General features: G+C 49.0%; 1 protein-coding gene across 7 annotated transcripts in view; it reads right to left on the bottom strand.

Annotated features, from left to right (window-relative positions):
- Positions 1 to 14,523, bottom strand: part of IL6R (interleukin 6 receptor) — a 51,311-nt gene that overhangs the window by 21,988 nt on the left and 14,800 nt on the right. For 5 of the 7 annotated variants that reach the window (XM_036831078.1, XM_036831113.1, XM_036831089.1 and 2 more), the window contains 5 exons: positions 8,362 to 8,610; positions 7,321 to 7,444; positions 4,796 to 4,968; positions 3,950 to 4,116; positions 3,265 to 3,406 (listed from right to left, as the gene is read on the bottom strand). In XM_036831078.1, coding sequence (XP_036686973.1) covers positions 3,265 to 3,406; positions 3,950 to 4,116; positions 4,796 to 4,968; positions 7,321 to 7,444; positions 8,362 to 8,610 — 855 coding nt within the window. Of the gene's footprint in view, positions 1 to 3,264; positions 3,407 to 3,949; positions 4,117 to 4,795; positions 4,969 to 7,320; positions 7,445 to 8,361; positions 8,614 to 9,159; positions 9,701 to 14,523 lie in introns of those variants that run through there. The other 2 variants (XM_036831127.1, XM_036831096.1) reach the window with 2 other exon arrangements.

Below are 14,523 nucleotides of genomic sequence, written 5' to 3'. Positions count from 1 at the left end.
AAAGAAAGAAAGAAAGAAAGAAAGAAAGAAAGAAAGAAAGGAAGAAAGGAAGAAAGAAAGAAAGAAAGAAAGAAAGAAAGAAAGAAAGAAAGAAAGAAAGAAAGAAAGAAAGAGAAAGAAAGAAAGAAGGAAAGAAAGGGAAAGAAAAAGAAGGAGGGAGGGAGGAAGGGAGGGAGGCAGAGAAAGAAAAAGAAAGCGAGAGGAAGAAAGAAAGGAAGGAAGGAAGGAAGAAAAAGAGAGAGAGAGAAAGAAAGAAAGAAGAAAGAGAGAGGGAGGGAGGGAGGAAGGAAAGAAGGAAGAAAATACTAAGTGTTGGCTAGGCTATGAAGAAATTGGAACCCTGCACATTGCTGATAGGAATGTAGGAATGTAAAAAGGTGCAGCCACTGTGGAAACCAGTATGGTGGTTCTTCAAAAAATTAAAAATACCATTACCATATGATGTAGCAACTACACTTCTGGGTATATACTCAAAAGAATTGAAAGCAGAGACCCAAACAGATATTTATACACCCATGTTCATAGCAGCATTATTCACAATAGTCAGAAAAAGTGGAAGCAACCCAAGTGTCCATCTATGGATGAATAGATAAACAAAATAGAGTATATACGTACAATGGAATATTATTCAGCTTTAAAAGGGGAGGAAATTCTGACACAGGTTATAACATGGATGAATCTTGAGGATGTTATCCTAAGTAAAATAAATCGGTCACAAAAAGACAAATACTGTATGATTCCACTTATATGAGGTACTTAGAGTAGTCAAACTCATAGAGATAGAGAGTAAAATGGTGGTCACCAGGGGCTGGAGGTAGGGGTGAATGGGAAGTTACTATTTAATGGGTATAGAGTTTCAGTTTTGCAAGATGGAAAGAGTTCTGGAGATGGATGGTGGTGATGATTGCACAACAATGTGAATGAATTTAACGCCACTGAACCATAAGCTTTAAAATGGTTAAAGTGGTAAATTATAAGTTATGTATATTTTACCACAATTTAAAATTTTAAAAAAACAAGAAAGAACTTTCTAACAAAACAGGATTTCCTAAAGCTGTTTGTAACCATCTAAATTAAGTGGTTGGGATAAAAAGTAAACAGGTGTCGGCCTGTATCCAGAACATTTCCTCTGCACAATGTGATAAATGATTTGCTCCCCTTGCAAAGGCTCCTAAGGCCATGCTAATGTTTGGCATTCAGATAATGAGCGTGTTTTCGCTCAAAGTGTATACAAACCAAAGACAATCGTGGACAGGGCAACACAATCTAGCCTGAAGGATGTTCTGATTTATTTAAATGGTCTTTCTAAATAAGATATAGTAGTTAGGCCTCCCTTCTTGTCCAGGTCTTAGCAGGAAATAAACTTTTGAGGAGAGGATTCAATAGAAAGTTGCCTCCTGTTCTTAATGGACAGGAGAGGGGGACAGCACAAGAAAAGATCTGAGCCTGCACTTGACGTTGCCTACATCCAAGTAACAAGACACCCTAAGCCCTAAGCCCACTCCTCTGGCTCTCCCGGGAGAAGAAAGACAAGGATCACACACTGCAAAGCCAGTGTAGAGAAAAGGCCATCACATTACAGCATCCACTCTGGGGGAAGAATGCCAGCCTACATATAAAAATCTCCCTGAAGGGACTTCCCTGGTGCCACAGTGGTAAAGAATCCGCCTGCCAATGCAGGGGACACAGGTTCGATCCCTGCTCCGGGAAGATCCCACATGCCGCGGAGCAACTAAGCCCGTGCACCACCACTGCTGAGCCTGCGCTCTGAGCCCGCGAGCCACAACTACTGAGCCCACGCGCTGCAACTATTGAAGCCCACTTGCCTAGAGCCCGTGCTCCACAACAAGAGAAGCCACCACAATGAGAAGCCCGCTCACCACAACGAAGACTAGCCCCCGCTCACCGCAACTACAGAAAGCCCGCGCGCAGCAACGAAGACCCACGCTGCCAAAAAAAAAAAAAAATTCTCCCTGAAGCCAGGGGTAGAAGAAAGTGGCAGGGGTAGGGGTGGGCCTGGACAATTTATATCATTCTATCCTTTGCTTTTTTTGCCATACACACTCAATAAATGGGTATTTTATTATTTTTTTAATTGTCTGGTATTTAAGAACAACTAATTGGGTCCAATTATGCTGCTGGACTAAAAAGATCGGACGCTGAAGCAAGCCTCTAAGCTATTCTAAAATAAGAACACTGGGAACAATGGGATGGGCTGCTACAAGGGATAGTAAGCTCTCCATCTCTGGAAGCATTCAAGCAGAGGCTGGGTAACCACTCTCTGGGAGATTCCTGCACTGGGTATAGGTCTATTACATCCTAATTTTTCATAGGAAGGAGTCAAAAGATAATGTCTCAAATTATTTTCTCAGAAAAAAGAGAAAAAAAAAGCCATATTAGTTTGTTATTCAGAGTGAAGGAGGCCACCAGCAGAAGAACTAGAAACAGAAAGTGAGCAGCTTCCGCTAGAAAGCAGGGCTGGAAATGGGAAGGGGTGGGGCAAGGGACACATTATTATAATCCCTTCTTTGCTTCTTTGCCATGAGAATGTATTAATTTGATAAAAATTAAGTTAAAAAAAATTCCCATGGGTTAAAAAAAAAAAAACATTAGTCACAGTTGCTAAACAATACATTTCTCAAAAATATTTAATTACATGGGAATGCTCACAAAATTTTATATATAAATATACACACACATAAATATACTTAGAAAAGGAAAGAAGTATAGTAAAATGTTCTCACTGGTTTTCTCTAGGTGGTAAGAATACTGGTGATAATTATTCTTTATATTTTTGGGAGGGAATTTTTCACTAATCACAGTAATTACAGATGATTATTATTACTACCTTTAACATCTTTTTTTTTTCAAGTAAAAAGCATTAGTTAACTGTGGTAGGTTAAATATAGCTACAAATTCTTTGCAGCTCCTCCCATCAAGTTGTGGAGGAACTTTCCCCCCTTGAGTCTGGGCTGGCCTGCTGGCAGATGACCGACCTCAAGGAGAACCAAGAGCTCCAGCCACCAGCCAGAGTCAACCGTCAGATGTGGCAGTGAAGCCATCTTGGACGGTGCAGACCTGATGCAGCTGCATTCATGATTCAGGCAAAACCAGCACAAGAGCTGCCCAGCTGACTGATTTTCAACGTCTTGAGCAGATAAATGGTTGCTATTTTACCATGAGTTTGGGGGTGACTTGTTACATAGCAACAGATAATTGATACAGTAACAAAGCTGAAACATCCCTTCCGCATTTATCACATACCTGTCCAAGGGACGCCCGTGACCTCCTGGCTCCACTCACTCCATAAGCCATGCCCAAACTCCTCCTGGGCCCGGAGCTGCACCACATGCCTCATGCCACTCCAGGCGTCGTGGATGATGCAGTGATACTGGAGCTCTTTGACCTGGGGGCGAGAGGCACAGGTGACTCTGGGGTGGGGCCTGGGTGGCACCAGGTTAAGCAGCTCCACAGGGACATGGGAGTCCTTGGACAACCCCAGCCCTTCAGCTGCTTCCTCTCTCGGGTCCGGTGGATGACTCAGCTGGGCAGAGACGCTCCAAAGGCTCACACCACCCTGGAGGCAGAGCCAGGTGGGGTTGCCATCTGGGCCAACCGGTGCAGAAGCTGTAAGTCACAGCCCCTGCCCCCATGTAACACAGACTCCTGCAAGCCACACCCTTGACTTGCAGGCAGCCCATCTCTCTTCCCAGCTCACACTCGATCTCATAAACTGGCCTGCAAAGAGGAGATTGGCCTGGCATTATTATTCCCATTTTATAAATGAGGCAGCCAAGGCTCAGAAGGGTTCAGAGACTTACTCAAGGCCATGCAGGTAGTGAGTGGCTGACCAGGACCCAGAACTCATTTTTTTTCTTTCTAGTACCCTTTCTACTACCCCTGAGTATCTAGGGGCTCTTTTCTGTCCAGAAGTAAAAGAAAAATTTACCATCCACATTGTGAATGTCTTTGATCGTTCAGCCCGGTATCGGAGCTCAAACTGTAACCTGTAGAAATATGAGTTCCAGGAAGGGGGGTCTTGCCAGGTGACGCTGAGCCAGCGGGGGTTTCTGTCCACGGCGGTGACCGTGACATTGACGGGTGGGTCAGGCTGCACTGTGGGAAAAGGGAGCACAGCTCCTATGTGGCAGCAAGTTTGGTGCCAAGGAGAGACCCATGAAGACTGCAAGTCCCCAGCAGGCAGGACCCCACCTCCAGCCCCAGACCACTTCCCCAGGCACACCCTGACAGGGCCCTCGCCTGCCACAATCAGACCTCTGGCAAGCATCCCAAGGGCTTCCCCGGTGGCGCAGTGGTTAAGCATCCGCCTGCCAATGCAGGGGACATGGGTTCGAGCCCTGGTCCGGGAGGATCCCACATGCCGCGGAGCAACTAAGCCCATGTGCCACAACTACTGAGCCTGCGCTCTGGAGTCCGCAAGCCACAGCTACTGAGCCCATGTGCCTCAACTACTGAAGCCCACGCACCTAGAGCCCGTGCTCTGCAACAAGAGAAGCCACCGCAATGAGAAGCCCACGCACCACAACGAAGAGTACCCCCTGCTCACCCCACAACTAGAGAAAGCCCGTGTGCAGCAACAAAGACCCAACACAGCCAAAAATAAATAAATGAATAAATAAATAAATAAATTTATTTAAAAAAAAAAAAAGTAAAGCCCAAAAGGCACCAGCTCACCAAACCCCTCACCGGCCCCTCCAATAAGTCCATGAGGAGCATTAAATCAAAAAAAAGGAAACAGTTGGAGGGGAGATGGAGGCCTGAAGAGCTTACTTACGGATTCCGTAACCCTCAAATGTTTGGGGTCTGCTGGACTGGCTCCCGGCACTGTTGGAGACACACAGGGACACGACGTACAAAGAGTTGTCTCCCTCTGGGACTGCCAACTGGCAGGAGAACTGCTGCGACCCCGGGGAGTACTGGCACGGCTCCTGGAAGTCTTTCACCGGACTGTAGACACAAAACAAGGGCGGGGCTCGCTATCAGTTGCTGCACTTACTCAGGACAGGAGAGAAGGGGCAGGGGTTAGGAGCTCAGGCTCTGCGGTCTGACCCTGGGGGTTTTAATCTCCACTTCACACTCAGTAGCACTGGGGATTTTGAGTAAATTATCCAACCTCTCCAAGCCTCTGTTTTCTCATTCAAAAATGGGAATATTAACAGTACCCACCTCACAGGGGTTTCTTAGGATTAATTGAAAAATGAGTGTAAAACATCTAGCTTAGCATCTGGCATGGCAGTCTAAGAGGCTGCACTAGAGGGCGCGTTCAATCACTGTGGCATCACAGAGGTGGTGCATTCGGGCTCCCTGCCAGGTCCTGGGCTCTTGGCACTGCAGGGGATGCAGAAAGGAATCAAGAGGCCCCACCCTGGCCTCAAGACACTAACAGAAAAGACCTGCCCTCAGAGGACTAGGACAGCCAGTAGAATGCCATTCCAGAACCTCGAAGTGCTGGAAGGGTTTGCAAAGAGGTGGCAGCATTTCCGGCAGTGAGCCCAGAAAGGAATCCTGGGTGATGAAGATATTAGAGGTGAGTCAGACACTGTCCCACCTGGCCTGGAAGCCTGAGACTTCACCCACTTGTGACATGTGTGGGCATGTGAGTCCAGGGCAGCCACTCACCCTGCCGCCTCAGTGACGGATCACCCATCAACCTCTGATTTGAGTTTGAACCCCAGGCCCGGCACAGACTTTCCTTCTGGGAAGCCTGCTCCCACCTTCCCAGTCTGAGTGAGGGCCTCCCTCCCTCCCTCCCTCCACCATCACTCAGGCATCCATCCCACCTAACACTGAGAAGGTGGGACCGTCTGCTTACAGGTGGGTACCCCCGTGGGGCTTGAGGGCAGGGGCCCAGTCCTGTTTGCCTTGTGCCTCTCCCTCAGCCTAGTACGGCACCCAGCCCACGGCAGACACCGAACTCGCCAAACACTTATGGAGAGAGCAAAGGAGCAAGTGCAGTGGGGTGAGGGTGTGACTGTGGGCACACACACGAGAAAAAGAGCAGAACGTACAAAACCTCTTTCCAGGGGCCTGTTTCACCCCCGCAGTCCCAGGATGGGCCTGAGTGAGTTCTGGAGGCCCCAAGGCTCTCACAGTGGCTTCCCATTCCCCCTTCCTCAGTTCAGGGTAGACAGCCCAGGAGGAGGATGGACATGCCCGAGGCTGCTGGCAGGAGGAGGCTGTGAGCTTAAATGCCCTGTCCTCTCTCATTCTTACTGTCAACACACAAATTACTCTAGTCCAAGTGTCAATTGAATAAAGCTTTCCCAGGGCCACTGCACAGAACATCCCATTTACGGAGGAATGCCTTCCAGGTGCCACACAATTATATCCCAACTCAGCTTCGGGCTGTGGAGATTTCTGACCTTCCTCTACTTGGAGTGTGAACCATCAGTCCTAATGGCAGCTGCATCATGTGCAGATGGGCAACCTATACATGTCCCTGTGCAGAGACCAAAACATAAATATCACCACCAGGTGACTCACTGGAGACAGACACAAGTGGAAACCAAAACACCCAGATGACGTCCGTCACTGCTCGGATTTTTTGATACTCTGATGATTGCCAGCTCAAACTCAGTGATAAACAAACATCTGGACTACGGGGACCTTGGCTTTGGGATGGAGACAGAGAAAACTGCAGAGATGTAACCTTCCAACTTCCATCTGTGCCTGAACTCATCCCAGGTCCCCTCACTTTGTGCCACAGGGACCCCCAGGCAGGTGTGACTTCCTGCCCCACTGCCCCCAGCTCCCTCTCCCCACTTTATCACCACCTCCTCTCATCGGCCATTATAATGGGAAAAGCCTGATAAGCTCACAGTCAGGACACTGCCCACGAGCTGCCCTTCCCCTCCCGAGGACATCTGCATCTTCTTAAGAGCAACGCCCAAAACCTTTGTATTTTGAATGAAATCAGATAGGCTGGGGTTTGATTCCCGGCAGAGCTACTTACTAGCTAGATGACCTTAAACAAGTTAACCAATCTCTGTGGTCCACAGTTTCTCCATCTGTTAACGAGAAAAACAACACCCACACCCCCACATCCACCCCCGCTATTGTGTGGGTTAATAGGACAAATATTGTAGCACAGTGAAGAGCACAGGGTGAGCACTCGTGGCGAAGTCTCAGCTCCCTCCCTCATTCCCTTCTCCTCGGTCCAAAGTACTTACTTACTTTCCAATAACATTTTGGAATCACTGGCCAGCCAGTCCCCTTGGGGTCCTCTGAGAGCCGCCACCACTCCCAGGGCCTCAGGAAGGATGGAGAAGACAGACACACAGCCCAGCCCAAGATACTTACAACTTCCTCACCAATAACACGGCCTTGGTGGTCGGGGACGGGGGACTCCGAGGACTCCACTCACAACCCACGTTGCTGAGGGGGCTCTTCCGGAAGCAGGAGAGCTGGGGCTCCTCGGGGGGAACTGGAAGGAGAGCACAGAGGCTGAGGAGGCAGCACACCTCACCGCCCTTCCGGGGGAGCCCTTGACTCAGCGCCCTGACCCCACCCTGGCACCAGCCTGTACCACAGCCAAACAGCCACAGACAGATCTAACTGTGGTCGGGAAATCAAAGGATGCCAAAGTCCTCTTGTCAGGCTAGGAGGTGGGGCAAGTGAGGGGAGGTGCCTGGAGGCCAACTTGCCTAAAGGGGAGCGAGATTGGCACCAAAAGTTGGGGCTTTGGAGTCCCACAGGCCTGGTTGTGTGGCCTTGGGCAAGTCCCAACCTCTCTTCAGTTTTCTACTATAAAGTTAAATGACGATAAAATTGTCACCATAATACTGCTGCCTCTCACTGGGACATTGGGAAGATGGTATGAGACACCAAGGAAGAAAGTCCCTCAGCACAGGGCCTGGCACACAGGGCATCTGACTATAGGATGTCTTATGAGATGCAAGGGAGTTAGGAACCTGCTAACTCTAACAGTAAGAATAGTTCATTTGAGAGCTTACTATGTGCTATGCAGAGTTTTTAACACCATATTTAATCTTTACAACAACCCTGAAGTAAGTTAATAAAATCAACCTTATTTTACTAACGAGGGAACTGAAGGGCAGAGAAGTTAAGCCGTGAAGGAGGATTCGAACCCAGTCCCCTTGCCCTCGACCCCCAAGCCCTAACCACACAGCAAGGTCAGCTGGACGGCGTCTCCGTCAGCCAGATGCCCCCACCCAGCTGGAAGTTCTACCAATCTCACTGGCAAACGTCACTGGGCCTTTCCCCGAAATACTTGGGCCAGGGAAATAACAGGAATTTAAAGGGTCAAGCAGGGAATCTCTCTCTGGAATGTGCAGAGCAGCGCTGGGAGCCGTCTCTGGGAGCTCTGAGGACACAACTCACCATCCACCAGCAAACGCACGCTTCCAGCTGGGCGGCCGTCCTCGTAGCACGAATAGTTTCCAGAGTCGCTAAGCAGCACAGACCTCAGAAGCAGCCTCCTTCCCACGCCAGCCCATCTGCCTTGGCGTGAACCTGTGACCTGATTCCTGAGCACCCAGTGAACGGTGGCATTGTCCCCCGCTTCCCCACCTGGGCAGGTCAGGGTAACGCTGGCCCCTGGCAGGCTGGTCAGCACATCGTTTGCCATCTCTGCAGGGGGAGAAGACACTGGGTAAGCCCACAGCAACCTGACAAAGGGACTGCATCCGATTCGGGAAGCCACAAAAGGCTCTAGTGCTAAACATCTCTCAAGTCCCTCCATTAGCCCAGGCCACCATCACATCACCTCTTCCTGGGTTATGGCAATGGCCTCCCTGTGGCCTCCCAGCCCCAGTCTTGGCCCTCTCCACCCAGCTGCCCCAGGGAGCCTTCCAAAGCGGCTATCTGGCCACCCGACTCCTTTGATTAGAAAACCCTTCAAGGGCCTACCGCTGTCCACGGCATAAAGTCCAAGTTTAGAGGCCTGGCCCACAGGGCTTTCCACCACCTGCCCCCTGCTGACCTCTGAGGCCTCATCTCTCCCCGCTCAGCCTTAGAAGAGACACAGTCCCCCCACCCCATCCCCACACAACTTCCTCCTGTTGCAGGTCTCAGCCTAAATGTCCCTTCCCCAGAGGCCTTCCCTATCTCCTCAGCTGCATTAGGCCCCCATTCTACCTCCCCCACCATGTCACCCATCACACACTGCCGTATAATTACCAATTCTGTATCCATCTTCACTTCAGGACTCCAAATGCCACAAGAATAGGCATGCTGTTTTGTTCTCTGTCATATTTCAGTGCCTAGATCATTGCCTGGCACACGGTGGTGGCCCACTGAGCACTTGATGAATGTATAAATGAATGTATACACACAGGAATGAATGCCACGTACCCAGTGGGACTCACAAGATGCATGAGTACACAGGAAGTCTCAGAATCCCAGGGTCTCCATTTTACAGGTAATAACTGAGGCACAGAGGAATCAGGAGACTTGCCCAAGATCACCAATAACTCAGCTGAGAGGCAAACCAGGTCTTCCAACTCTGTTCAGTGCTCCCTCCAGAACCCTACACCTATCTATTAAACCACTTAGGGTAATGTTATTTTTATTCTAGGGACGAAATTGGAAAGTAAAAGGGAACAAATGCACTCCCCACCCCTGAAAAATATCATGCTACTCAAGGAAAGGATATTAAAGATACAAGTAAACTTTTTTTTAGTATAGGTTAAATAGATTCATAGAATCTAAGTTTTTTTTTTAATAAATTTATTTATTTTTGGCTGGGTTGGGTCTTCATTACTGCACCCGGGCTTTCTCTAGTTGTGGTGAGCAGGGGCTACTCTTCATTGCATTGCGTGGGCTGCTCATTGCAGTGGCTTCTCTTGTTGCGGAGCACAGGCTCTAGGCGCACGGGCTTCAGTAGTTGTGGCTTGCGGGCTCTAGAGCGCAGGCTCAGTAGTTGTGGCTCACGGGCTTAGTTGCTCCGCAGCATGTGGGATCTTCCCGGGCCAGGGCTTGAACCTGTGTCCCCTGCATTGGCAGACAGATTCTTAACCACTGCGCCACCAGGGAAGCCCAGAATCTAAGATTTAAATTAGTCTAGCCAGCTGAGGAAGCTGAAGCCAGGGAAAACAGCAAGTTTTCATGTTAAGCACACTTGGTCCTTCTAACCAAATGTGTAGCCATTTATTAGCAAACAGCAGCCATAAGTCTGGTCAAAGATTTCCGAAAGGCCCAGCAACAGCCTGGGCACCTGACCTCACCTCCCACCTGTGCTCCTGGGCTGGGAGGACCAGCACTAGTGTCCCCCCGACCTGCAAAGCCTTCTTGCTTGGGAGGAGTTTTTAATCTCACGCTTAACCGACTGTCCCTCCTCCCGCCAAGGTAGCTGTTGGAGAGGAGAGAATAAGGCTCAGTGACTCCCAGGAGGATAACACTCAAAGCCAGCGGGGCTGGTTGTCCAGACCAACCGCCGGCCACAGTCCAGAGACCAGGGACATGAGCATCAAAGGGACAGCGACAGCTTCTGTCTGGCTACACAGACTCCCTTCAAGCTTCCTTCTCACCTTATCACTTAGAGTCAGAGTTCTCCACCCTGGCAACCTCTGCCCCGAGGTTGGCAGGTAAGGGACATGTGCAAGGGCAGCGTAGCAGCTGGTCACCTATGGTTTCTTTCTCTTCACTGTCAGAGCCTTCGACTTTGGGTGAGAAAAATGGCTGAATCTCACCATGCAGCCAAGCGAGTGTAGCCAGGTTCCTTAGACCCCTCTGCCTCACTTCCCCCCACTACGGGCCAAATGTCCTCCATTTAACAAATATTTGAGGAGGCCCCCAGAGCCAGGCACCAGTGAAGAGGACACAGTTAGGTGGCAGAGAGACCCCGCCCTCAAGGACAAGACATGTAAGACGCATTCACTGCTGCAGAACTGGGGCAGAGGACACAGGGTGCCCCTGAACATCAGCAAAATCCCAGTCCCTAGGAGACCAAGTCCACTGAGGGTACCTCCACGCCCAGAGGGCTTAAAAGAGGTATGAAAAGCCCTAACTACAGTACACCTTTCATACATAATCTTCAGTAATATATTTCCAGCATTTCAAGTATCGTTTTTAAATGTACTATATGATATTGAACACATGCAAATTAATATATGTAATGTACATGAAAGCTATTGAAGCATGAAACACCCCCAAGCTCCTACCAACCGAACCAGGAGCACAATCACTGTCTCTGAAGCTCCCTCTGTGTTCGGCATCCCCCAGCCTCCCTGCTTATAGTGTTACATTTTGGACTTATCGCTCCCTCACTTTTTTTTTAATAGATCTTTATTGGAGTATAATTGCTTCACAATACTGTGTTAGTTTCTCTTGTAAATGGGTTCAGTTTTGCTACTCTTGGATCCCTCAATTTTTCTTAACTTTGTGTGATATTTGAGATTTATGTAAATAGATTATAGTCTTCTGTGACATGTTTTTGTCATTCATTGTTTCCATGATTCATGTAGCTATAGTATTCATTTTCACTGCTGTGTAATATTCCATTGGACAACTGTATCATTCTCTTGCTGAGGGAGGTTTTGGGTCGTTTCCAGTGTTTTGCTATATCAAAGAGGGAACTTTCTCGAAGGTGGCTCTTGGCGCATTTGCCCAAGAATTTCCCTGAGTAGAATTGCTGGTCCTGGTGTGTGCGCATGTCACACATGTCCTTTCCCTTCATAATTGACACACAGTCCAAACCTTTTAAGTCTTATGTGCACTTGACAGTGGCTATGGCTTGCCATGTCCAGTCCACATACTGAATTACATCTTTCCCTGAATCAGGTTAGGTCTAGAAGACACACTGACACTTTGAATCAATATATCGATACTTTCACTTTTCCATTTTCCACTTAATAAAGCAGCTATAAGGACAAAACCTAACACGGATGTCAAGTTCATGCACAAATTACCAACATTGTAGGAACAAAGACGGAGACACTGTCGGGAATTCCCTGGTGGTCCAGTAGTTAGGACTCCAAGCTTCAAGTGCAGGGAGCACGGGTTCGATCCCTGGTCCGTGAACTAAGATCCCACAAGCCGCACGGCGAGGTCAAAAAATAAAAAAGATGGAGACGCTGTCAGAATAGGACAGTCTTCTGGTGGGTGGCCCCACTGTGCAGTGCTTACAACATCCCTCCGTCAGCTGACGAGCGGAAGTCGGAATTCACAAGGCACCAATACACAATAGATTCTCAGGGTTGCCTGAAAGTCCAAGTAGGGGTAAAGGACCACGGTAGGCTCATGCTTTCCTTGGCACTTTCCACATGGCACCATCCTTAACTATATATAGGTCCCCCTCCCCAGTCATGACTATGAGGCTGTGAACTCCTACTAGCACTCCTCAGAGAACTCAGTAGGTGCTTAATTAATGTTTAATGTAGGGTGCCTAAGAGGTACCCACAAGGTCAGGGCCTCCACAGTGCACACTCCCAGGAGCCCCTGTCACACAGGACACGGCGGTCTACGTGGTGCCCCTCGTGTTGTGCAGCGGGCAAGCCCTACACTAGAGGCCAGAAGAGCCAGCTTGTCACAGCCAGGAGATGCTGAGGAAAGAAACTATAAGCCTGGAGCCAGAAGGGACTCTCTTTTCTGCTTCTGCCTTTGCCAGTTCCAGGAAATATGTTTCTCTGGTCACTTCCCTTACCCCCAGTTCAGATGGAAGCTCTTGCCGTGGTTAGTGACCAGCTTGAACAATAGCAGGGGCTGTTCTGTTCCTGAATTCACTAACAATGGCCAGAGTATTTGGGCAGCTCAGAGAAATCACAAATAAAAAGACTTTTTTTCTCTTCTACTAAAGCAGAGCTTCAGGAGCAACATAATGGCCACTTCCTCTGCCAAAAAACTTGAGTAATGGTTTTCTGAATCTTTAAAACTGAGTCACTATTCTTTTTTAATGGGGAATGATTAATTGTAAAACACCCATTGGCAAGTATTGCCTGTCCCTGCCCTTCTTCAAAATACATTTCTTCTAGAACCTGTGAACAATGCTGTGTTAACTATGCCTTTAAAAGCATTCTATGCAGGATGATCACAATCAAACACTCAGAGAGGAAAGACCACCAGAAAATACCCTTGCTACAGTCAGAGTGGGCACTGCTGGCCCTACCCAGCCACCCACCCCTCTGCCTCCTGACCCGAATCTCTGAGTCAGTGCCCGTGACACCCGTGGGGCTGCATAGGAGGCCCTGGGCATCTCTCTTGTTTTTTTTTGGCTGCACCTCGCGGCTTGCGGGATCTCAGTTCCCCAACCGGCGATTGAACCTGGGCCAAGGCAGTGAAAGCCCGGCATCCTAACCACTAGGCCACCAGGGAACCCCTGCCTGAGCAACTCTTTGAAAAGGAAGAAGTGATGTTCACAGAATGCCCTCCTGGTACTTCCACCCACCTCTCCAAATGATGGGACTAGAGGCAATTTCTTTCTCTTCCTTTCATCTTTCTGTATTTTTTTCAATTTTCTATAAGTTGTTTGTACTACTCTTATAATGAACACACACAGACACACATACATATGCATATATATATTTAAGACAAAGAAACTACATAGCCTGGATCTGTCCAAGTTATCACGCCTAGGGAGGGAGAAGGTGGGGCAGAATGCAGTGGACACCAGGTAATAGGGGTGGGGTGAGACTGGATTTTTCAGGACAAGCAGCTTCTGACAGCACCTTCCAGTCAAAGAGCGTTCACCCCCCACGCTTGCAGCTCTGCCCTCCAACCCTTGCAGCTCTCTGTTTTGTCACTTTCGCTGCACACTACACACTTAACCCTCAGCCATGCTGGCCTCATCCCCTGGTGGACACAAGGTCACCATCCCTCCCTATCTGCCCTGTTTGTCTGCTCCTTGGAGTCTGCCAGGGCCCTCCTGAAGGCCTCCCTGATGGGGAAGAGCCAAAGGGAAGAGACACAGTGGGGAACAGGTGAGGAGGGAGCTCCTGAGAGCATCCTGTTCCCCAGAGATGTGCCCCAGCCATTCTCACACTCCCACTCTGGGAGGTGAGGGGACCAGGTGGGGAGGGAGGGGTTGGCCCTGCACACTCTGACATTCAGCACAGCATGCAGTTTAGCATCTGCCCTTGAGCAATTGCTCAGCCATTTGAGGCCAGCATTGCAAGTCCATGCCTGTCCCCTCCTTAAGATTCAAGAATTTTTTTGTGCACCATCAAGTGCAAGGCCAGAAATCTTAATCCTGGAGAGAGAACTGACAGCTAGTGGTGAACACCTACTATGCACTGACACTCCTCTCCACAAAACCCCATGGACAACTTAAAACTACCTATAACACAGGCTGCCCTAAGATAAATGTCCCTGACATATTGAGGGATCCAAGAGGAGGGGTAGAACACTCAAAAAGGGAGGGATTCAATGGAAGAGATATTTGGGTTGAGCCTTGAGACATGAGTAGGAGTTTGATAAGTGGAACTACAGGGAATGGCATTGTATAAAGAGGGAACAGCATGGAAAGGCATTGAGAAGTGAGGGCCCGGGGAGGGCAGGTATCTGGTGTCCTCCAAGGGGATCAGAAACCTGACTCTGCAGGCAGAGGTA

Source organism: Balaenoptera musculus, chromosome 1 (assembly GCF_009873245.2).
Source record: "Balaenoptera musculus isolate JJ_BM4_2016_0621 chromosome 1, mBalMus1.pri.v3, whole genome shotgun sequence".
Classification (NCBI taxonomy): domain Eukaryota; kingdom Metazoa; phylum Chordata; class Mammalia; order Artiodactyla; family Balaenopteridae; genus Balaenoptera; species Balaenoptera musculus.
Note: the sequence above shows the minus strand (reverse complement) of the source record. Positions and strands in the feature narration are given on the sequence as shown.